Here is a 25,617-nt window from a genome sequence, read left to right on the forward strand (position 1 = left end):
CAGGTAGAAATGTCAGTCTTGACCATAACACTCTTTCATTTTTGAAGCAACTGGGCAGTTTACAGCACAGCTGGTTACAATCCAATATGTTCAACACCTTTCTGGGACTTTGGATGTCTCAGAGTCTACCCATTGTTCACTCAGAGACAGCTGCCATTATCCCACCACCTTTTTCGCACTTTCTTCATCTTTAAAGTCCATTTGGACTTCCCAACAATCATTTTAAAAAGACACTGGGTGGCATGGTGGTACAGTGGTTAGCACTGCTGCCTCAGGGACCCGTGTTCAATTCCAACCTTGGGTTACTGTCTGTGCGGAGTTTGTACATTCTCCCCGTGTCTGCGTGGGTTTCCTCCAGGGCTCCGGTTTCCTACCACAGATCAAAGATGTGCAGGTTAGGTGGATTGGCCATGTTAAAATTGTACCTTCGTGTCCAAAGATGTGCAGGTCAGGTGGGGTTATTGGTTCACGGGGATAGGACGGGGGAGTGGGCCTAGGTGGCGTGCTCCATCAGAGGGTCAGTTCAGACTCAATGGGCCGAATGGCCTCCTTCTGCACTGTCGGGATTCTATCATTCTATGAAAACTATTGAAGCCTTCCTTTGATTTTTAACAATCAAACCACACAGGCTTACTATAAGGCAGTCATCAGAACAGGTCACATGATCCCCTACATTTAAATTAAATTTAAAATTCCAGTCCTAGAGACCTCCTAATTGGATCACTTCCCAGTGCTCTGTTCAGATCCCACCTGGGATAATGCATTCAATACTCATTGCCAGGAACTAAAAGAGGCATTTCTAAGGATCGGAGGCAATGCCACAGCCCTCTGTGAGAGAACTGGGTTCCAACAAAAGACGAGAGAATTCTGGCTCTGAAGTCAGGAAAGGAAGGAAATGAATCGTTATTTTCTGAAGGTTTAATTGAAGGAATTGGGAACGTTAACCCAGAACAATAGGTCAACCTGGGAGAGTAAAATGAAGAATCATTGGTCTATCAAAAAAAAGGTCAGCTGTGGAGTGATTCTAGAAATGTTTTCAAACAAAGGTGATTAATGTGTGGAATAAACTTCCAGAGCCAGAGTACTGGGGCCATGAAGCATGGAATATTTCCAAATGCCATTGGTTGGGATCTCTTTCGCTGGATGAGTAAATATTGACTGAATGGCATTTCCTCATCCTGAGTTCAATTGTTTATTCGCCAGCAACGCCCTCTGCCAAGTGGCTCGGACAACAAGCTGCTCGGTGATGAAGAAATACAGCTTGAGATATTGAATGTTTTTATCATGAGGACATTGCCATTCATTCATTGACTGCAGCCAACTTGGAGCCTGGAGCTTTTCACTAACATTCTGGACTCCGTTACAAAATGGCACAGATCTTTGCTTCCTATAAAAGCAAAATAGCGACTATCTGCTTCGTTCACGAGCCAAGGGAAGCTGAACGGTTTTGCAGAGGAGAAAAACAAAGGTGTTTATCACGTGGGGTAAAATGCAAAGTCACGTTTGGACTTTGCAACAATCGAGAAAGCCAAAAGCAAACTACAAAGCTGATAGTTTTTCATCTGCTCCATCAGTAAGAAACCCAAGGGATACCAGGGCAGAAATATATCCGGCAGGGGCAGCACGGTGGCGCTGAGGTCCCAGTGGGTTAGCCAGTGGGTTAGCCCTGCAGCCTCATGGCGCTGAGGTCCCAGGTTCGATCCCGGCTCTGGGTCACTGTCCGTGTGGAGTTTGCACATTCTCCCAGTGTTTGCATGGATTTCACCCCCACAACCCAAAGATGTGCAGGCTAGCTGGATTGGCCACGCTAAATTGCCCCTTAATTGGAAAAAAATGAATTGGGTACTCTAAATTTATATTAAAAAAATAGAAATGTATTGGGCAGAAACATAGCTTCGATACCCCTGAATTTAAAAAGGTCAAGAGGTGATCTTACAAAAACAACAAAGTCATGATTAAACAGAGTTGAACAGAGCTTTGCACCGACTCTATCTGGAGCACTGTGCTCATTTTAGACCTCTGTACCTCAAAAAGAGTATATTGGCCGTGAATAGGTGCAGGACAAGGGGCGTCATTCTCCGACCCCCCGCCGGGTCGGAGAATGGACGTTGGCCGCCGTGAATCCCGCCCCCGCCCCCGCCAAAGTCTCCGGTACCAGAGATTGGGCGGGGGCGGGAATCGGGCCGCGCCGGTTGGCGGGACCCCCCGCTGGATTCTCCGGCCCGGATGGGCCGAAGACCCGCCCAGAAATTGCCTGTCCCGCCGGCATAAATCAAACCTGGTATTTACCGGCGGGACCAGGTGGCGTGGGCGGGCTCTGGGGTCCTGGGGGTGGGCGCGGGGTGATCTGACCCCGGGGGGTGCCCCCACGGTGGCCTGGCCCGCGATCGGGGCCCACCGATCCGCGGGCGGGCCTGTGCCGTGGGGGCACTCTTTCCCTTCCGCCTCCGCTACGGTCTCCACCATGGCGGAGGCGGAAGAGACTCTCCCCACTGCGCATGCGCGGGAAACTGACAGCGGCCGCTGACGCTCCCGCGCATGCGCCGGGAAACTGTCAGCGGCCGCTGACGCTACTGCGCATGCGCCGCATTTCCGCGTCAGCTGGCGGGGCAACAAACGCCATTTCCGCCAGCTGGCGGGGCGGAAATCCCTCCGGCGTCGGCCTAGCCCCTCAATGTCGGGGCTAGGCCGCCAAAGATGCGGAGCATTCCGCACCTTTGGGCCGGCGCGATGCCCGTCTGATTGGCGCCCTGTTTGGCGCCAGTCGGCGGACATCACGCCGTTGGGGGAGTATTCCGCCCAAGATTTCCCATAATGATATTAGAGTTCAATTATAATATAATAATAATCTTTATTGTCATTAACACTGCAATGAAGTGGCTGTGAAAAGCCCCTCGTCGCCACACTCCGGCACCTGTTCGGGTACACAGAGGGAGAATTCAGAATGTTGAATTCACCTAACAGCGGGCGATATTCTCCCCCCCCCCCCCCCACGCCGGGTGGGAGAATCGCCGGGCGCCGCGTGAGCCACGCCACGCCGCCCCGACCCCCGCACACGATTCTCCCACCCCCCGCCCCCGAAATCAGCGCCACGGGAATCCCGCCGGGCCGCTCGGAGAATCGCCGCAAACGGCGAGCGGCGATTCTTCGACCCGGATGGGCCGAGCGGATGGTGAAAAAAATTACAGTCCCGCCGGGGCTCTGTTCGCGCCATCATGAAACGCGACTGCTTTCACGACGGCGCGGGCTCTTAGTCCCGGGAGCAGAGAATCCCGCCCAGCATGTCTTTCGGGACTTGTGGGAGGAAACCGGAGCACCCGGCGGAAACCCACGCAGACACGGGGAGAACGTGCAGACCCCGCACAGACAGCGACCCAAGCTGGGACCCTGGCGCTGTGAAGCAACAGTGCTAACCACTGTGCTACCATGCAGCCCTGAAGATAGGTTGCGTAAATATGGTTTGCATTTTCTTGAACTTAGAAGGATAAGGGCTGACCTAATTGAAGTCTTGAAAATGATAAAGGGACTCAGTAGGTTAGATTGTGTTGAAACTATTTATTCTGGTGTGGGAATTGAGAACAGGAAGTCAGGAACTAGGCTGTTCTAGAGTGAAGGTAGGAGCAAAGAATCATGGAAATCAGGAACTAGCTCCCGAGAGGCTGTGGAACCTCAGTCACTTCACTTTTCAAAGACTTAGATCACTAAATTTCAGTTGAGCGAGTAGATCAAGAGCTTTGGAGCAAATATGGGTAAAGAGAGTTAAGGTACAGAACAGGCATGGCCAATTTGAATAGTGGGGAAGCTCAAGGAGCTGATTGGCCTACTTTTGCTCTTATTTATTTATTTGGCCTACTCTTGCTCTTCTCTTCATGTTCCTGGCTACACCAGGGGGCAGTGGGCTGGTTTGAAGCATGTAATAATGCGAGGTATTGACAAGGTGGCTTCTTAAATAACAAAGTGACTTATTGGAACAATCTATCTACAGGACCAGCAGGTGAAATACACGTCTTTACACCTTGATTCCCAGGTCCACACTCCTCGGGGCCCCTGCTCTTCGTGCCCCGTGCTTTCTTCCCATTGGTCAGGTTTTGTGCACTCCCACGTGATGGACCCCAGGTGGGTCACGTGGCCCCTGAACGATCACCCCTTAAAGGGGCCGTGCTACCACATCCCCCCCCCCCCCCCCAATCCCCCCCTCCCCCCGCAATCCCTCAGCACTATATACATTACAGGAAAACAGGTAATTATTTACAATGAGGGGAGAGGCACAAAAGGGGTGGTAAGGTGCAATCTCTCATAAGGCTCTTTGGGCGACTTCTGGTGGAAGGCCTCAGTTCTCTGACAGGTTCTCCCACCATTGAGGTAGTGGTGTCATGAGCAACTGAAGGTTGTTTAAAGGTCGCAGAAGGTATGTTGGTGCAGACACCATCTCCAGTTCCCTCTGAAGTAGCAAGAGTGGCCTCTTCTGAACCAACCGATTTCCTCATTTCTGGCTTTGATGAAGAAACATTGGCAATAACCACTGGATCCACTTGACTTGCTGTTGGGGCTGCAGCCTCTCTCCTTCTTATGTGGTCTTGGTGCTTTCACACCTGTCTCCATTGTAGGTCTACCAAATACGATACAGGCCCAGACCGTGCTGAGATTCTCCCAGGTAACCATGATGGTCCAACCCCAAGGTTTCTGCCAAAAACTAGATTATCTGCTCTGAATGAACTTTGGCCGAGTCAGGGTATTTCTTTTGCGTAGTTTGTCTCGGCTTCACCCTCCCCGTTAAATTGGGGAACACCAGGTTGAGGTGAGAATGGAGATGGTGGCCTATCAACTGTTCCACTGGTGTGACCCTGGTGGTAATGTGGGGTGGGAGGGGGGGGGGGGGGGGGGGGGGTGGGGTTGTATGAAGCGAGGAAATTGGCTAACTTGGGATGCAATGGCCTGACCAGCTGTTTCTTCACCGCAGATTTAAAACTTGGTACCGTTCTTTCCACCAGACCATTTGAAGCTGGGTGATAGGGGACTGTACGGATGCGCTATATACCGTTCACCTGGACATAACGCTGGAATAACGCCCCAGTAGAGGAGGAGCAGTTCTTCTGGGAAACCATGAATTGCAAAAATCTGTTCTGCTTTAAAATATTATTACCCTTTCTTTTTAACTATCCTACTTGTAAAGAATTGTGGTCTCAGAGTCAGGCAGATCAGAACTCAGCTCCTCTCTCTCTCTCTCTCTCTCTCAACGCCTCTCCAAACTCATTGCCTCTCTGCCTTTCTGAGCTCCATCCAGCACTGAGCACATCTCCCCAAGCTGAGAAACATATCTCTGCAAGATGCAAAAGTACATTCACTTCCCAGGGGCCTCCCCAGACAATCCACGTCTTCTGGTCAATTTCACCTGCTATTTACGAGAAGCAAACCAAAATCCCTTTTAAAACATGACCATTGCAGCCAAACACACTCTAACCCCAGGCTTTTACCTCTTAACTTGTCTCAGTATTTAGAAGCTTATTTAGGGCTTATCCTCGGGGAATAGACCCAATAATGGTTTGTGATTGGTTATGATGGTAAAATGGCAGCCTTAAGCAATTTGATTAAACTTCTTTATGCCATAATTCACTGCTAGGCCCAATCTCAAACTGTGAATATCTTCTTTCTGCACCGGTAAACGTCCAGGAGGCAAGGGCCATAGGCCGACCAATGCCACCTTCCATTCTGTGTAGAACAGCTCCTAATCAAGTACCGGGGTGGGTGGGGGGGGGGGGGGCGGCCATATGGGCAGCCGGGGCGGTGATCAGGCAGGTTAGATGGAGTGGCGCGGGCCAGATAGTTGGACCTACTTTGTTGGTCCAGGTCTGCCGGCTGAGTCCGCCATCGCGTTCGGCTCAGCCTCCGGAGGCCGCCGCCGTGCGCATGCGCAGACTCGGAACTGCTGCGAGAAGCACTCCGGGGCCCTGCCAGCCCCCTGCAGGTAGCTAAATAAGTCTTAATTTTTTTAAGGAAAGTCTTGCGTGAAACGCCAATGTTTTTACGCCGGCATGGGGACATTGCCCCATTTCTAGAGAGTCCAGCCCCATGTATCTTTCAAATATGTTTAACTCGACTCCTCACTGTCTCATGGACTTATCAACTGAACCATTGGAATATAGTGAACCAAACGTTTATAAGGGGAGGGAAAATCCCCTGTTATCTCAACTGGAATTGGCTTGAATTATGGCAGGAATGACAGGTTAATGCGGCCTATTGCCGCCTTGGAAATTGAATTTTCCTTTCCCCAATCCCCATCAGGACTGCAGTTGCCCTCTCCTTCCCAGCCCTCCATGTGTAATACAGACCAGGCCAACAAGCATCCCTTCTTAATTCCTGCATTTGCCAGGGTGTAAGTCCTGGGCACTGGCAGCAAGGAGCCCAAGGAAGTCCTCTCCTGCCCAAACATCACCCTGAAGAAAACAATTCACCTCCACTCCCCACTAAATTCTTCTGAAAATCATAACTTGGAAAACATTGACGAAGTATTTGTATGTTACAACCTAGTCATGTAATTATCCAGTTAAGTGATTGTGTTACATTGCTCTGTGACTGATATTCAAGAATTCATTATTTAATGAGGGAATCAGTAGAGGTGCCCCCAAATTATGGAGGGCTCTGATTGACAAATAAGAAGGAACTGTTTCTATTGGCAGGGGGTGTGTAACAATAGGCTCCTTGGACACCTTCCAAATCCACGACCACTACCATCTAGGACAAGTGCAGCAGGCACATGGTAAGACCACCAGCTGGAGGTTCCCGTCCTAACCATTCACCATCCTGGCTTGGAAATATATTGGCGTTCCTTCACCGTCGCAGGGGCACAATCCTGGAACTCTCTCCCTGTGAGTGGTCCTACACCACACTGACTGCAGTGGTTGAACAAGGCAGCTCACCACCACCTTCTCGAGGACAATTAAAGATGGGGAATGAATGCTGGCCTAGCCAGCAACGCCCACATAACACGAATGAACAAAAAAATAAACACTACAGATAATTGTTTAAAATAAGCAGTGGTGATAAGAGGGGAAATCTCGTCATGCAATAGGTTATTTTGATCTGGAAAGGACTGCTTGAAATGGTGAAGGAACAAAATACAATGGTAATTTTCAAAGGGGAATTGGATATATGCTTGAAAAGAAATATATTGCAGAAAAGTTCTCCTATGGAGAAGGAGCAGGAAGTCAAACTAATTGAATAGTTCTTTCAAAGGATCGATGTAGTTATGACAAACCAAATAGTCTCCTTCTGTGCTGCCTGATTTTCTGAAACATTCTCATGAAAAGCTACAGTGCCTGATGTCCGAGGAGCTCTCCCATGTAAGTACTATTCAGCTTCCAACCTATTAACATTCCAAGACAGAAAGAGTAATTGCATGCATTCACCTGTCTAAACTCAATCCCAAGGGCCGACAGGAATGTCTGAATACTTCAACTGAGTCAAAAAATCTGTCTGAACATTTAACAAATTGGTTTTACGTTTTCAGGAATAAGTTGATCTCTTTCCACCGTTTCCTGTCTCCGTAAGCAGACACAACAGAAAGTGCATCAAAGCTCCACATCCCTCGCTGTCATAAGGGGCAAACCTATCCACTGGTCTCGCATTCTCACATTACCGAGTTCATCTCCTGAACATCAGCACCTTACCATAATGTTTTTGTGCTGGGGGAGGCCTGGAGGAATGGAAAGCAATCTATTGTTGTCTAGGTGGAGATCCTGGAGTTTAGGCATGTGGCCGAGAGTCCTGTTCGCAAAATACCTGATTTTGTTGGAACTCAGCCTCAACCTGCAATGAGAAAAAGGAAGAGATAAGAACCAAAAAGAGACCGGTGCAACGTACTGCTGTGAAAACGCAAGCAAATACCTTTACTGAGTGACGGCAGATTAGTCATTTGTAAAAACGGGAGTGAATGGTTCCATCGGGCCTGCTTCACCAATGATCCTCCCTATCCATGGGAATTCCAAAGAACTTGGTTCAGTTCGAGAGTAAGCAATTCCCCATGGCGAAAACTGGACCTCAAATGGAGCATACAGCTAATCAGACATGGAACGTGAGATTCCTGTTTTGGGAGAAGAATGGGAAAGAGGACCTCTGCCTGGAGTGGGTGAAACATTTGTGGTGGAATCTGATTTTACGTAAATGAATTGCAGTTCCTCTTTGAATTCTGCGGGCGGGGGGGGGGTTGCTGGAGTACCACACATAAGAACATACTGTCGCTAAGTGAGCTTCAGGGAGATCTGAAGAATGATCGTTGCTATTGAAAGGGGTTGATGACGGTATAGCATTAACTTCACTAAGCCTATTCTCTAGGGGCGTGGGTTCAAATCTCACCATGGCCATTGGTGGAACTTCAATTCAATTAATAAATCTGGGGTATAACATAAAGATAAGTGTTGAGGGTGACACAAAGAGTTTACAGAGGGAGATAGGCAGGTTGAGTGACTGGGCAAAAAGTTGGCAGATGGAGTGTAATGTAGGAAAATGTGAAGTTAGGCACTTTGGTAGGAAGAATAAAGGAGCAGAGTATTATTTAAATGGAGAAAGACTGCAGGAAGCTGCAGCACAGAGGGATTTGGGGCCCCCCATACATAAATCACGCAAAGTTAGCAGGCAAGCAAGTAAGAGGGAAGGCAAATGGAATGTCGGCTTTCATTTCAAAGGAAATGGCGTCTAAAAATAGGGAAGTTATGCTAAAACTATACCAGGCACGAATTAGATCACACCTGGAATACTGTGAACAGTTTTGGTCCCTTACCTAAGGAAAGCTATACTGGCATTGGAGGCAGTCCAGAGATGATTCACTCGGTTGATGACGAGCGTGGAGGGATTTTCTGCTGAGGAGAGGTTGAGTAGGTTGCGACTGTGCTCTTGGCGTTTAGAAGAATGAGAGGCGACCTTATTGAGACATATCGGATTCTCAGGGGGTTTGACAGGGTCGATGCTGAGAGTTTGTTTCCTCTTGTAGGAGAGTCTAGGGCCAGGGGGCATAATGTCAGAGTAAGGGGGTCACCCACTTAAAACAGAGATGATGAGAAATTGCATCTCTCTGCGTGGAGTGAATCTGTGGAATTCTTTACCGCAGAGAGCTGTAGAGGCTGGGTTATTATGTATGTTCAAGACTGAGATGGATAGATTTAATCAGTAAGGGAATCAAGGTTTATGGGGATACGGCGGAAAAGTGGGGTTGAGGATTATAATTTCAGATCAGTTATAAACTTATCAGATGGCGGAGGAGATTTGATGGGCCGAATGGCTTCTGCTCCTAGTCTTATAAAGCTAGTCTCAGTAATGATGACTATGAAATTGTTGTAAAAACCTAACTGGTTCACGAATGTCCCTTGGAGAAGGAATTCTACATCTTTACCCAATCAGGACTTCATGTGACTCCAGGCCGACAGCTATGTGGTTGACTCTTAATTGTGCTCTGAAATGGCCAAGCAGGCCGCTCAGTTCAAAGGGCAATCAGGGATGGGTATCAAATGGTGGCCTAGCCAATAACACACACATCCCCTGAAAGAATAAAGAAAACAAAACATTGCCAAGCAACAATCCTTGCAAAATATTGATCATTTTCAACAGAAGCCTCATTAAAATCAGAGAATGTTTCTGACACAACGGTTGGTCACTTGGTTCAACATGTCTGCGCCGGCTGAAGATCATCCCACTCGCCTGCACTTCGTCCGCAGCCCTGCAGCTTACAACACTGCGGAAAGGTAAAGTCACCATAGTCCCAGATGACCGTTGGCTGCTTTCCCCTAAGAGGGGGGAGAGCTGACTGGTGGTGATTTAACCCGAGTATCACCACACCTCAGGCAAGGGTACCTCAACCGGTACGGGAATTGAACCCCAGCGCTGCTGGCCTCGCTCTGCGTCATGAACCAGCTGTCTAGCCAAGTGACCTAAAAGGGACCCCCCCCTTGTGTACAGAACGGTGTACTGTTCTGGTCACCACACTATAGAAAGGAAGCGATTGCACTAGAGAGGGTGCAGAGGGGATTCACCAGGATGTTGCCTGGGCTGGAGCGTTTCAGCTGTCAAGAGGGACTGAGTAGGGCGGGGTTGATTTCCATGGAGCACAGAAGGCTGAGGGGGGACCTGATAGAGGTGCATAAAATTCTGAGGGGCATAGGTAGGGTGGACCGGAATGTACTTTTCCCCTTAGTAGATGGTCAATAACCGGTGTCATAGGTTTAAGGTAATGGGAAGGAGGTTTAGAGTAGATGCCAGGGAAACATTTTCACCCACAGGGTGCTGGGAATCTGAAAGGGTGGGAGAGGCGGGAACCCTCATAACTTTTAAGAAATATTTAGATGAGCATTTGAACCGCCATTGCATTCAAGGCGATGGGCCAAGTGCTGGAAAATGGGATTAGAAACGTTAGGTGCTTGATGGCCAGTATGGACGCTATGGGCTAAAGAGCCTCTTTCCGTTCTGTAAAAGTCTATGACTCGACTATGGTGTATATCTAGACACCCTCTAAGTGAGTTGAGGATTTCTGCCTCTACAATCCTTTCAGGCAGTGAGCCCCAGACCCCAAAAACCATCTGGGTTGAAAAAAAATGAGCTCTATTGGGAACTAAAGGGAGAAGTGACTTTTTCACGAAAGGCCGTTTCGGGCTCACTTCTACCTTTGGAAATGGCATCGAGTTGCTTCAATTTCCCAGGTCTCAATCAGGGTCAGCGCCTCTGATCCACCCTTTTAATCAGAAACGGCCCATCATGTCTTCAGCTGGCCCAGTCCATTGGGCCTGGGAATGTATCAGTGCAGGTGGGCGTGACTGGGTGTTCCACTCTGCTACACTTGCACTGGCAGAGCAGGACCTCAGGAGTCTTGACCCAAACTAACCTAAGTTGTTCTGGGTCCAAGCCAAATTGTGAGTGGCTAAATTTAAGTAGGATTGGATTGTTTGTACTTCGAACTTCCTGCATGCCCAGTTTCCATTGATTGTGCACTTTGAAAACATGTGCAGATCACAGCTGTGCGTGCATCAAACTTGCCGCATGCATAATTGTGAATTTCTGACAGACTTTAACATCTGTTTTTTGTTTCCAAATTGCATCATTCTTGGACCAGCAGCATCACAACATAACGTCAAAAATGAATGGATTCCAACATCTGTCTTAAGCCTAGTTCGCTCTCATCTATGTTGACATCTGGAGTGATTGGAAAAGAACACAACACTATGAAAACCTATTGTTCCCCGAGGATATTCCTCACCTGCGCCTAGACATGTAATGTGAGGGCAGAACTGGGTGAGATGTTTAGTGGGGGTCTTCTTTTCCCAGCGAATGGCATAGCTGTGGATCAGGCTGCCTGCTTGTGGTGAATGCTGTTTTACTGAATTCCTTCAAACAAGAGCAGGGGATATAGATGGGTAGGATAGGGATCACCTTGTGCAGGGGGTTGTTACAATTATGAGGTTTATAATATTATTACATTTTGGGACTGGAACTTTAAATCTGGGTGTAATGAAGTGCATCATGTCACCTGTTCTGCTGTCTGTCTGACAGCAAGCTTGTGTGGTTTTATTGCTAAACTTCAAAGGAGGTCTCAAATTGTTTTACTGAGAAGGCACAAGGTACAATTGTTGTAGATAATGGCAGTCATTTCTCAGTATATCTTGAGTAGACCCTGAGTTCCTCAAAGTCCCAGAAAGGTGTTGTTAGTATCCAATTGTAGACGGTTGTGCTATGAACTATCCATTTACTTCGAAGATGAAAGAGAGTTGGGACTAAAACAATGTTTCATGTTACCATGAAAAAGAGGACAGAGGAAACAATTTTTGAGATCAGGGTTAAAGGCATGCCCTAGAAATCCCATGAACATGGCACACAACAGTTTGTTTAGTGTGGTCTGCAGACATGTAAGATACAAGGCAATGAGCCCTGAATTTGAAGCAGAGAAAATGCTGACTCTATCATTCACCATACAGAAAGTGGGTGAGACGTGACTAAGTTTGTGAAGATTTAAAGGACGCTGGAGGATTTGCCTAGCTTGGACTAGTGGAAAGGAATCTGTATTGTAACCCTCAGAATGGGAACCCTCTGTGATTAGAAGCTATCCAACTGGGAAAGTGAACAGGGAGAAACCCATTGGGAGCTCGGAGCTGACAGTGTGCTATAAGGACCTTAATTCTGTGGAGAGTTCAATGTGTGATAAAGAGAATGTGTGAAGAAGTATGTACCTTTCTGTAATTCTAAATATAAATGCTACAAAAAGAAAATAAGGTTTAATCAATAGTATTATTTTTGAGTAATTTGTTGCGGAAAATTTATATTATACAAAATCTTATCGGGTTATTCTTTCAGTGAATTATTGGAAGTTCAAAGCTTTTTAAAAAAGTTATCTGTTTCTGTGGATATTGTAACAAGGTAGATATCTCAAATCAGAGCCAATGTCATCCCCTGGACTAGTTTGAATCAGTTATCAGACGGTCAGAGATGAATGTTTTACCTGCATTCCTCAAGGGCTCCTGATATAGAACATAGAACATACAGTGCAGAAGGAGGCCATTCGGCCCATCAAGTCTGCACCGACCCACTTAAGCCCTCACTTCCACCCTATCCCCGTTACCCAATAACCCCTCCTAACCTTTTTTGGTCACTAAGGGCAATTTAGCATGGCCAATCCACCTAACCTGCACGTCTTTGAACTGTGGGAGGAAACCGGAGCTCCCGGAGGAAACCCACGCAGACACGGGGAGAACGTGCAGACTCCGCACAGTGACCCAGCAGGGAATCGAACCTGGAACCCTGGCGCTGTGAAGCCATAGTGCTAACCATTGTGCTACCGTGCTGCTTTGTATCTGGTTTCCTTCCTTTCCTCTGAGATCACATTGTTCCAGGTGAGTGAGAACTCGTGATGGTTTGGACACCGGACCTACTCGGACAAGCTGAATAGACCCGCAGCTCCTTACCCATCGTGGGTTCTGGAGGTTCACTGATAATAAACATCAGCAAGCTGTTCAACATTGCTGCCAGGCCAAATCCTGTACCACCCCCACTTTCCATTGAATTACATTGAAATGGTTAGATCATTTCCGTTGTGCTAGGGCTATGACATTAAATCTCAAACAAAAGGAGGAAAGGGAAAGGCAAATAATTCACCTTGTGGAGTAACGTTTCAAGGTTGTTCTCTGATCACTGCCAATTTCAAGGGAAGTGAATGTCCTCACTTGGACTGCATAGTTCCGTCAATTTCTGGACAATTTTAGAATACTTTTGCATTGCCTGACCACTAATTACATTTTAAATCCATCACACCATCAGAATGCACTGGAGCACATGTCTGAAATGTTTTATCATTTGATTCAATTGTTAAATCTTCCTGTGGTCCTTCAGCACGTGTGACAGTGGAAAAGACACATGTCAATACTGTCATGATATTCAAACACACACATCATGATAGACACACCAACAGACAAATCAGAACACACAACACCACAGCCAATCACAGAAAGATATAAAAGCACAAACACGACACCGTGTGGTCAGTATTGGCTGGAGACAAGGACAAGGACAGACCTGCTACACGACACACTCAGGGAGACAGCACGTGCAGAGTATCCAGAACGAACTGTATACAAGAGTTAAAATAAAATAGAGTTGTACCACATACAACTGTGTTGGCTCATCTGTGCACCAGAGCACCCAACACCACATGGTACAGGAGTGGATCGATACCTGCCGGCATACCTCAGTGTACACAGACAACCAGCAGTGCCCAGGCAAAATGATAGAGCTCCCGGTTCCGCAGCCGCTCCAGTGCCACGGCGATCTCCGCGAAAACTGGCGGCGATTCCGGCAAGTGTTCGAATTGTTCCTGGTGGCAGCTGAACTCAAAGACCTGGATGATAGCGAAAAAATTGAATTTCTCCTCACCATCGCCGGTGCAAGGGCAAGAGAAATATTCACAAGGTTCAGGTTCTTCAGGAGGCAGCAAGGTACGATTACCAGGCAGTCCTGGACAAATTCTCCAAGTACTGTGAAGAAAACGCAATCCAATCGGCAAGTAAAGGTAAGAAAAGCGGCAGTATTCACCTCGTGGCCGGGATCCCGGAGCCCGAATTCCCAGAGGCTGAAATCCCGGGCCTGAGAGAGGGCTGGGTCGAGGTCGGTGGCCATCTTGCTAAAGGTATCACGCTAGCACAGTTGCGCGAGCAGTGCGCAGAACCGGAAGTTTCGTTTGCGCATGCGCGAGATGCTGCGCATGCGCAGTCAAGAAAACGGCCATCGGTAAAGGAACAGCGATCTGCGCATGCGCAGTCGCTTCCTACGTGCTACATACTGAGCGTCAGGATGTCAGAGGCCCCAGACCGCACCAATTTAAAGGGGAAACGTCCCAAATCCAATTTAAAAGGGAAACGTCCCAAATCAAAAAAACAAAAATCTGTTAAAGCTGTAAAACAACCTTTCCTCACCTGGAATGACAGCACATTGCCGCAAATTGACCCAGGAGATGAATTTGACCTCCGAAGAACCCTCCGACAAGCAGTTACCTACGCACAAGCCGATGATTCCGACCTCAAATACTTCGATTACGATCTTTACAGTGTTTCCGGACCTCGCGAGCCCAATGATTGCTCCGTGGTCCTATACGACTATGACTCGGACGAACCTTTCGTGTTGCACATTGGCGGCCCCCACATTGAATCCGACGCAGATGCGGATTCATTTTTCGAATTTGAAGATCTTCAACCCAGCAGATATGACGTCCCAACTTATCAGTACCGGATGATGCTGCAGCCTGACATTAACAGACAGGGAGCGGTGCAAGCCCACAGAGAGCGGCCTGCTGCCACACAGAGCGTGGTCCACGTCCCGCTCAGCATTCCCGACTCTATGAAAGAAGACATGCAAGACTCCAGAGCACAGTCCTTGCATGAACAAGAAGTGACTCCAGAGTCACAAGCCTCCACAGCAAGCTCGTGGAAAGACTCCACAATTGCAGAAACGCAAGACTCCAGCGCGCAGTCCTTGCATGAACAAGAAGTGACTCCACAGTCACAAGCCTCCACAGAGAGCTCGTGGACAGCCTCCACGATAGAAGAAACGCTTGACTCCGATGCGCAGCCCTTGCAGGAACAAGACCATGAGGGTCTAGCAACCTCTCCTGACCAACTAGCGGCAGATGTTGCAAGTCTGCCATGCTCACGTGAACAGCGCGAAGGCTATGACAGCCTACCATGCTCCACTGCACAGCAGCATGACCATGACGGTCTCTCATGCTACAATGAAGGGCACAGCGCTGATGACTGTTCAAGCCCAACTGAAGACAAGCCAAAGGAATCTCCTCTTCCAAGCCCGAAGGAAAAAGGTTCATGCGCTGACCTTCAGAATCATTGTAGCCGAACAGAGATTAATAATGCTGCACGGTCACAGAAGGATACTGAGGATTTGCTAAAGAAATTACCTGTATGTTTAACCACACTAACCCCAGTGATTAAGCAGTTATGTATGGGGAGTATAATGTGGGCAATTGAGAACAGTAAAAGAGAGACTGTGACCATGCCAGTCCCAGCAAAATCAGACCCAGAGACCATGAAGGCATGTACATTAGACAAAGATACATATGAGGTACCTGAGAAGAAAAGTGAAACGGAATGTTCTTTGGAAAATAGTACAATGTCGACAGAAACATTGGATCCTATATTCGAGACCATACATATGGGAGAATTTGGGGGTAATAAACAAGGTTCTGCAATGTCTGGGGGAAGATTTAAAATTCCAAAGAAGAAAAGCCCAAATGAAGGACAGCGGCAAGACAATGACAGTCCACCGACATGGTGTGCACCACCAGATGAAAACTCTGACAATTTACCCAACCCTAGTGAACAGCAAGCTGCTAATGAGGATCTATCCACGGGATGTGAGACGAGTGACGACAGCATCCCACTTCCCATGCGAAAGGTGCAAGGTGACAGACCTCACCTTGTGCGTACCGAGGCACTCGACGATCACGGTGGGACCACTGACGACTGCGGTGGTGGCGCACCGCTTCCACCCTCGATGGCTCGAGCCTCTCCACTGGTCGGTGCATTCCTGCATGTTCCGACTCCAGAAGTGCAGCTTCAGGGAATCTCGGCTGCCTCCAGTGAACCTGTTGGGACTCCGGACGGGGAGCATCGACAGAAGACAGACCGGACTCCAGATGGGGAGCAGCCAAGCGCCGACTCTGATTCGCGCACGCCAGACCTTGCTCCGGACGGGCGGTGTCGCTGCCTCGGTGATGGCACGCTCAGGGTGACGGCGGATGCCACGGCGACAGGGAGTGGATCGCGTGGCAGTCACACTGGGTCGGCAGTGGCGACCAGCACCGGCGGTCCAAGACGGACACACCAATTTGCGCCATCGCCAGACGTTGATGCGAGCAACAATTCTCTCTCCAAGGCGACATGCTACGACGTTTCTCTGCGGAGTCGCCCTTCCGGCACAGCAGGTGGCCGGAACCAGCGTGCACGGTCTCGGCCAACTTCCACATCTGGCACAGTCATCGCCTTGCATGATATTAGTGATGGTGCTTCTTCGATGGCAACGACCCATCGGCTACAAGATGCCGTCCACCAAAAACATAAAAAGAAAAAAGACTCCACCTTGTTCCTGGCATGCAGGACGGATGGATTGGGGCGTAGGCGCAATCAGCGAGCTTTGCGCCGCCTTCCACGCTCGCAACTGAACCGTACGCACACGCCGGATCCTCCACTGGTTCCCAAGGATGACTTCGTGGAGATGCCACGGATCATGCCCCTTCCATCGCCACCCGTGACCAGGCCACAGCAGCTAAAATCCTCCCCATGCAGAAGCTAAGGCTGTTTCTGGGACCTTGCCGTCTGTCAAATCCAGGGCAAACTTTATTGAAGCAGACAAGTATTTTCTCCCTTTTGAGTTGGCATGCCAGTCGAAATGTCCCCGCATAGTCAGCACATCATCTGACTGTTTACAGAAATTAATTGATAGAATTATAGAGACAATATGTGGTTGTTCTCAAGGACCACAAACCGACGAAGGTGTTCAGTTGCAGATAATTAAGGCCTCACTAACTACAGTAACATCTCAGCACATAGAAATACACGAAGGAACTGTGTTACAGGCTGTTAGAACGCGCCACAATATTCACCTGGCCAGCAAAAAAACTTAGTAAACCAAACCACAGCCAAGGCAACACTAACAAAGATGTTGAATGTTATATTTGCACGAATGAAAAACCAAGCACTGCACGAAGTACAACAAATGGAAAAGTAGAGACTTCGGCAGCAGCATCACCTCCAACAGTCCAAGGTGAACCAGTGTGAACCCAGATCTCCACAGCTGAACCGGCTTGAGGACCAGCCTATTCTTGAGGCGGTCACCCATTAGACTGGACTTATAACGCTGTTCATACGTTCAAAAAGTCAAACACTTCTGTATTATAACCTGTTGTTGTTTATCATTCCAGATATCGTCTGACCGGACCACTGTTCAAGCTGTTTTTTTTTTCTCGCATTCATGTTTTGTTATGGTACAACCTTGTTAGTGTGACGCACCCGACATCGCCCCATGTAAATAGTTACGTCATATACACACGCTGTACACAACACACACACACACACTCTTAGATGCACTCACGACACGATCATATTTATAACCACGTAGGCACATATCTTTGTAAAAAGGGGGGATGTCATGATATTCAAACACACACATCATGATAGACACACCAACAGACAAATCAGAACACACAACACCACAACCAATCACAGAAAGATATAAAAGCACAAACACGACACCGTGTGGTCAGTATTGGCTGGAGACAAGGACAAGGACAGACCTGCTACACGACACACTCAGGGAGACAGCACGTGCAGAGTATCCAGAACGAACTGTATACAAGAGTTAAAATAAAATAGAGTTGTACCACATACAACTGTGTTGGCTCATCTGTGCACCAGAGCACCCAACACCACATGGTACAGGAGTGGATCGATACCTGCCGGCATACCTCAGTGTACACAGACAACCAGCAGTGCCCAGGCAAAATGATAGAGCTCCCGGTTCCGCAGCCGCTCCAGTGCCACGGCGATCTCCGCGAAAACTGGCGGCGATTCCGGCAAGTGTTCGAATTGTTCCTGGTGGCAGCTGAACTCCAAGACCTGGATGATAGCGAAAAAATTGAATTTCTCCTCACCATCGCCGGTGCAAGGGCAAGAGAAATATTCACAAGGTTCAGGTTCTTCAGGAGGCAGCAAAGGTACGATTACCAGGCAGTCCTGGATAAATTCTCCAAGTACTGTGAAGAAAACGCAATCCAATCGGCAAGTAAAGGTAAGAAAAGCGGCAGTACTCACCTCGTGGCCGGGATCCCGGAGCCCGAATTCCCAGAGGCCGAAATCCCGGGCCTGAGAGAGGGCTGGGTCGAGGTCGGCGGCCATCTTGCTAAAGGTATCACGCTAGCACAGTTGCGCGAGCAGTGCGCAGAACCGGAAGTTTCGTTTGCGCATGCGCGAGATGCTGCGCATGCGCAGTCAAGAAAACGGCCATCGGTAAAGGAACAGCGATCTGAGCATGCGCAGTCGCTTCCTACGTGCAATATTGGCTGCAAACTTAAATGTGTGATTTCTTTGTGTGAGCACAATTGGTCCTCATTTGAGGATTGTTCAATTTGGGGCGAGTGCCTTCCACTCTCCTCCCTCTGTCTTTTAAACATTCATGGAAGATGTATGCATGTTTTCACTTTGAAATAGTTGTGGGGGTTAAATACATGCAGCCGCAGAGCTGGGAACTCCTCATTCGGTTCCGAGGGAAGGTTCTAATGGCCCAGCTGAAACATTAACTCACTTTTTTCTCCTTTCACAATGACGCCTGACGCGCTGAGCCCATTGCAGTGTAATTTTCTGTTTTTATTTCAAATACCGCATTTCAGGGTTGATTTTAAATATTGTACCTGATCAAAGTGCCGAGGTTTTTGAAGTCATCCACTTCCACTTTGAGGATTTTATTGCGGTCGAGATGCATCTCAGATATTGAACTTGGCAGATCTTGGATATAGAACAATATAAGCAGTTAGGACATATTAACAGTTTAGTCGATGACTTACACAAGGCCCTTCTCTTACTTTCATTACAAGTAAGTGATGTGTTGGGTGCTCTGGATCCGTGGAACACATACAGGCCATCAACACTTAAAATAGTGCAACACTATTTTATTAAGTCAGAAACTGTTGAACATACTTTCACTGTGGGTTAACACAATATTAGATTGAACTAAAGACCTATGCCTTGTCCTAACCAGTCTATGCACTCAGCACATGGTGAAGATCTGTGCTGCAAGCTGTAAGCTCTGTCCTACTAGGAGGCTGCAGCTCGAATTAATGGGAACTCTGATGCCCCCTGTCTTTATAGTGCGTGTGCTCTCACTGGTGATTGGCTGTGGGGTTGTGTGTGTTGATTGGTCCCACTGTGTGTCCATCAGTGTGTGTATCTGCACCATGATATACTGGTGTTTATTATGACATCCCCCCTTTTATAAAAGAATGTATATGTGTGACAATAAATAATGTATGGTGAGAATGGTCCTAACTACGTGTGGGGTGCGAAGACATATTTACAGGACTACGTACATGAGAACTAAGCTATTTACATGGGAAGGTGCCTGGTGCAGAGAAGCAGTATGCAACACGAGTAATGAGATCAACGCTATATACAAACCAGGGAAACGATCAAACAAAGCAACAGAACAATTCAAAAAGTCTATAAGTCTGCAAGGTTCATAAATTAAGTCTCTGAGGTGGGTGACGAATTCTAGTCGACCGCCTCAAGGGTGGGTCGAGAGCCGCCGGTTTCTGGAGCGGGCTGGACTGCATCAGAGTCAGGGGGATGCAGAGTGACAGGGAGCTCTGCATAGTCCATGGCAGGGTCAGCAGGAGGGCGAGGCGACAATGGAGGATCATGTAGCGAGCGTGGAACGAGATGAAGGGCGCGTCGATTGCGGCGCAGAATGGAGCCATCCGGTAGACGAACCAGGAATGAGCGGGGGGCCACCTGCCGAAAGACAACAGCGGTTGTAGACCAGCCACCATCCGTAAGATGGATGCGGACGTTGTCAGCTGGAGCCAGAGCAGGGAGATCAGCTGCACGGGAGTCATGAGCCGCCTTGTGCTGTGCACGAGACAGTTGCATCCGGTGAAGAACTGGAATGTGGTCGAGGTCTCGGACATGAATGGACGGCACCGTCGTGCTCAGGGTACGACCCATGAGCAATAGGGCTGGCGACAGGTCAGTGGACAGTGGGGCGGAGAGATAGGCCAGCAAGGCAAGGTAGAAATCGGACCCAGCATCGGCAGCCTTGCAGAGCAGCCGCTTGACTATGTGGACGCCCTTCTCCGCTTTGCCGTTGGATTGGGGGTACAGGGGACTGGATGTCACATGGGCAAAATTGTATCGCCTGGCAAAGTTGGACCATTCCTGGCTGGCGAAGCAGGGGCCATTGTCCGACATAACCGTGAGCGGGATGCCGTGTTGAGCAAAGGTTTCTTTACATGCACGAATGACTGCAGACGAGGTGATGTCGTGCAACCGTATCACCTGCGGGTAATTCAAAAAGTAGTCCACGATCAGGACATAGTGTCTACCCAGCGTGTGGAACAGGTCGATGCCCACCTTCGTCCATGGCGACGTGACCAACTCACGGGGCTGCAGGGTCTCACGTGGTTGGGCCGGCTGGAACCGCTGACAAGTGGGACAGTTGAGCACTGTGTTGGCTATGTCGTCATTAATGCCGGGCCAGTACACTGCCTCTCGGGCCCGTCGGCAGCACTTTTCCACGCCAAGGTGGCCCTCGTGTCGCTGTTCCAGGACAAGCTGGCGCATGCTATGCGGGATGACAATGCGGTCCAGTTTCAGAAGAACCCCGTCTACTACCGCCAGATCATCTCTGACATTATAGAACTGAGGGCATTGGCCCTTGAGCCACCCGTCTGTTAGGTGGCACCTGACACGCTGTAGCAAAGGGTCAGCCGCCATCTTGTGGCGAATTTGGACGAGGCGTTCATCCGTGGCAGGTAGATTGGAGGCTGCGAATGCCACATGGGCGTCAACCTGGCAGACGAATGCCGCTGGGGCACATGGAGTGTCAACTGCCCTGGAGAGAGCGTCGGCAATGATGAGGTCTTTGCCTGGGGTGTATACCAACTGGAAGTCATATCGCCGGAGCTTGAGAAGAATACGCTGGAGGCGAGGCGTCATGTCGTTCAAGTCTTTCTGTGTTATATTGACCAGCGGGCGATGGTCGGTCTCGACGGTGAATTGAGGAAGTCCGTAGACATAATCGGGAAACTTAACCACATCGGTCAGAAGGCCCAGGCACTCCTTTTCTATCTGCACGTAGCGCTGCTCCGTGGGGGTCATGGCACGTGACGCATATGCAATGGGAGCCCATGATGAGGCCTCATCACGTTGAAGGAGCACTGCCCCAATGCCGGATTGGCTGGCATTGGTCGAAATTTTGGTCTCCTTTGCTGGATCAAAGAAAGCTAAGACTGGGGCCGTGGTCAGTTTTACTTTGAGTTCTCTCCATTCGCGCTCGTGGGCAGGGAGCCATTGGAAGTCTGTCGTCTTTCTGACCAGGTTCCTGAGAGCCGTGGTATGAGAGTGGAGGTTAGGGATAAATTTCCCAAAAAATTTGACCATGCCCAGAAATTGGAGGACCGCCTTCTTGTCCTCTGGTGTTTTCATAGCTGTGATAGCAGCTAACTTGTCCGCATTCGGCTGCTCATCCAATTGGGAGATGTGGTCCCTGAGGAACTTGAGTTCCGTTTGACCAAAGGAACATTTGACCCTGTTGAGGCGTAGGCCCTGCTCACGTATACGTTTGAATACGCGCTGGAGGCGACTAACATGCTCCTGCGGGGTGGTGGACCAAATGATTATGTCGTCGACATAGACGCGAACACCTTCAATGCCTTCCATCATAACACTTCTGAAGCAGATATGATCCCAAACGGCATCCTGTTGTAACAATATCTGCCAAACTGGGTATTAAATGTGCAAAGTTTCCTACTGGATTTATCGAGCTGGATTTGCCAGAATCCTTTTGAGGCGTTGAGTTTGGTGAAGAGCTTGGCGCGAGCCATCTCACATGTGAGCTCTTCGCGCTTGGGAATTGGATAATGCTCCCTCATGATATTGCGATTTAGATCCTTGGGATCAATGCAAATTCTCAATTCGCCGGAAGGCTTTTTTACACCTACCATGGAACTGACCCAGCCGGTCGGTTCAGTGACTTTGGAAATCACTCCTTGGTTCTGGAGGTCCTGCAGCTGCTGCTTGAGGCGGTCCTTAAGGGGTGCTGGGACCCTGCGAGGTGCGTGCACAACAGGCGTGGCATTCTGCCTTAATAAGATCTTGTAGGTGTATGGGAGCGTGCCCATGCCCTCGAAGACGTCGTGGTACTTGTTGATAATGGCGTCGAGTTGCGCCCTGAAGTCGGTGTCCTGAAAGGCAGACCCGTCAGCAGGAGAGAGAGAGAGTGAACTCTCTGAACTAGGTTCAACAGCTTGCATACCTGCGCACCAAGCAGGGAGGCTTTCGAGGAGCTCACAATTTCAAAAGGAAGGATGGCTTTGCGTGACCTGTGCGTCACTTCGAGCTGACACGGGCCACTGGCAGCAATGGCATTGCCAATATAATCTAATAGCTGGCAGGCTGATGGAAGGTTGGCTGGTTTGACACAAAGCCTTTGGAGGTCAGACCGCGCAATAAGATTGGCGGAGGCACCAGTGTCCAGGCGGAATCGTATTTGGGACCGGTTGACCGTAAGGGTGGCACACCACTCATCGTCTGGATCAATGTTAGATACCGATAGAGGCTGGATTCTTTGCTTCGGGGACAGCCTGTTTTTGGTGACGATACCGACTCAAAAAGGTGACTTCAGGTCCTCAGTGTCAATATCGGGTAGTAGGTCTGCATCGGACTCGGTGACCGTGGGTTGAATGGCCCGGACATTCCTGCGAGGCTGGCTGGAGCGATATGAGTTGGCAGGCTGAGCTGATCTGCATAAAGCAGCATAGTGTCCAAGTTTGCCACATCTCAGGCATTGTCGGGATTTGGCAGGACATTGCCGCTTTAAATGGGCGGAGCCACAGTTGCTGCACGTTGTAGCGTCAGTACGTTCGCTGCACCACCGTGCATGTGCATTACGTTCATCGATGTCGCCGTCCCCTCGTTTGGTGCGCACAAGCGCGGGAGTCCGCGTAAAGCACGCAAAATGGCCACCCTCATCCAGGCTGAGGCCCTGAAGTTACTCGATTGCTTGGACCCGTTCCTCCTCGTGGGGACCTTGCTGTGCCATTTCAGCCGCTTGGATATGGGAATACTGACTAGTGGCGTGTTCGTGTAGCACGCAGGTCTCGATGCCGGTCGCTAGGGTGAGCTGCTTTACTTTGAGGAGCTGCTGGTGTAGGGGGTCCGACTGAACACCGAAAACGATCTGGTCGCGTATCATGAAGTCGGAGGTGGGCCCGTAATTACAGGACTGCGCAAGGATGGGAAGGTGGGTGAGAAAGGACTGGAAAGGTTCATCCTTACCCTGCAAATGCTGTTGGAATACATAGCGCTTGAAACTTTCATTCTCCTCTATGCTGCAGTGAGCGTCAAACTTGAGGAGGACCGTCTTTGACTTTGTTTTATCTTCAACATCAGCAAAGGTGAGAGAATTGAAAATGTGGATGGCATGGTCCCCGGCCATGGACAGAAAGAGAGCGATCTTCCTGGTATCCGAGGCATCCTCCCGGTCTGTGGCTTCAAGGTAGAGCTGGAAGCGTTGTTTGAATATCTTCCAGTTGGCCCCTAGGTTACCGGTGATGCGGAGCGGCGGGCGGACGCTGTCCATTTTGCAGGATGACGGTATGCTGGTGGAAGGCAGATCACTTGCAGGTAGGTCTAAGAAGTTCTAATACCCCTCAACTCCTGGTACCATGATGTGTTGGGTGCTCTGGATCCATAGAACACATACAGGCCACCAACACTTAAAGTAGTGCAACACTATTTTATTAAGTCAGAAACTTTTTAACTTACTTTCACTGTGGGTTAACACAATATTAGATTGAACTAAAGACCTATGCCTTGTCCTAACCAGTCTATGCACTCAGCACATGGTGAAGATCTGTGCTGCAAGCTGTAAGCTCTGTCCTACTAGGAGGCTGCATCCCGAATGAGCGGGAACACTGATGCCCCCTGTCTTTATAGTGCGTGTGCTCTAACTGGTGATTGGCTGCGGTGTTGTGTGTGTTGCTGTGTGTCCATCAGTGTGTGTGTCTGCACCATGATATACTGGTGTATATTATGACAGTCAGAGGTTTAAATATTGCAGATTTGATTCAGCTGTGTCATTGTAAATAAGTAACTCTTGACCGGGTGAGTCTCAAAATATTACAGGTTATCCTCGGCAGTGAGATATCCGACGTCCCTCACCTTTGGGAACTTCGGAAAGTCCTGTCTCAGTGATCCGGAGATATGACAGAGTTTTCAAGCCTTGAAAGGCTCCCTTTGCAATTCCTTTTGGCATCAGTGGGTTTCTACTTAATTCTACAGAGATTAGAGACATTTGTTAGGAAAGTAAAGATTTTCACTGGATATGATTATTTTCCAAGTTTTGAATCTATTTTAAATGCCCCGTAGAATTTGACAACACAGAGGATGAACATTTGGTTCATTTTGTCTGAGTCAGTTCAGACAAACATTCAACATTTTCTTTCTCGTTTTTCAAATATCTATCAATTTCCTTTATAATAGCTATCGAGGATTCTCCTTCTGTCAATATTTGGGGAAGGGCATTCCATGTTTTAGCCACTACCTGCAGAAAAGCATTCATCGTGGGCCGAAGGGCCTGTACTGTGCTGTACAGTTCCATGTTCTATGTTCTCTCCCCTGCTCTTTTGGGGAAGAATCCAAACATGTTTTCCATAGTTGACGATTTGACAACCAATGGTAAGAAACATTTCCCACTTAAATCAAATTTGAACAACCCAGTCAGATTTCCCCATGGGTGTCACTGTCCTAAGGGGAGTTTCTCTCGTCTTTTTTCATCCCCTCATCCCTGACCTGTACCTGCTCCACAGCCTGAACATTCTTCCCAGAATAGGAATTGCAAATAGGCCGCCATATTTACCAGAATGTTGCCAGGGCTGGAGACTTGTCACTACGAGGAGAGATTGTGGAGGTTGTGTTTTTTTCTTGGAACAGAGAAGGCTGAGTGGTGGCATGATTGAGGTGTACAAAACTGTGAGGGGTGGAGGTAGAATAAACAGGAGGAGCCCGTTTCCCTGGGCAGAGAGTTCAAAAGCCAGGGGGTCATAGATTCAAGCTGAGTGGCAGAAGGGTTAGAGCGGACATGAGGAAAACTGTTTCCACACAGGGGGTGGTGGGAGTCTGGAATTCGCCGCCTGAGTTGATGGTGGAGGCAGAGACCCTCAACTCTTTTAAAAAGTACCCGAGGGGCAGCACGGTGGCGCAGTGGTTAGCACTGCTGCCTCACGCCGCTGAGGTCCCAGGTTCAATCCCGGCTCTGGGTCATTGTCTGTGTGGAGTTTGCACATTCTCCCCGTGTTTGCGTGGGTTTCGCCCC

The 25,617-nt window shown here is 48.9% G+C and overlaps 1 protein-coding gene across 1 annotated transcript in view; it reads right to left on the minus strand.

Annotated features, from left to right (window-relative positions):
• LOC140393671 (decorin-like) overlaps positions 1-25,617 on the minus strand; it is a 91,976-nt gene that overhangs the window by 6,681 nt on the left and 59,678 nt on the right. Inside the window, exons 5-7 of the mRNA XM_072479958.1 lie at positions 24,465-24,578; positions 18,941-19,034; positions 7,668-7,806 (exon numbers count right to left, since the gene is read on the minus strand). Of these exons, the coding sequence (XP_072336059.1) occupies positions 7,668-7,806; positions 18,941-19,034; positions 24,465-24,578 (347 nt within the window). The remainder of the gene's footprint in view (positions 1-7,667; positions 7,807-18,940; positions 19,035-24,464; positions 24,579-25,617) is intronic.

Source organism: Scyliorhinus torazame, chromosome 17 (genome assembly GCF_047496885.1).
Source record: "Scyliorhinus torazame isolate Kashiwa2021f chromosome 17, sScyTor2.1, whole genome shotgun sequence".
NCBI lineage: Eukaryota > Metazoa > Chordata > Chondrichthyes > Carcharhiniformes > Scyliorhinidae > Scyliorhinus > Scyliorhinus torazame.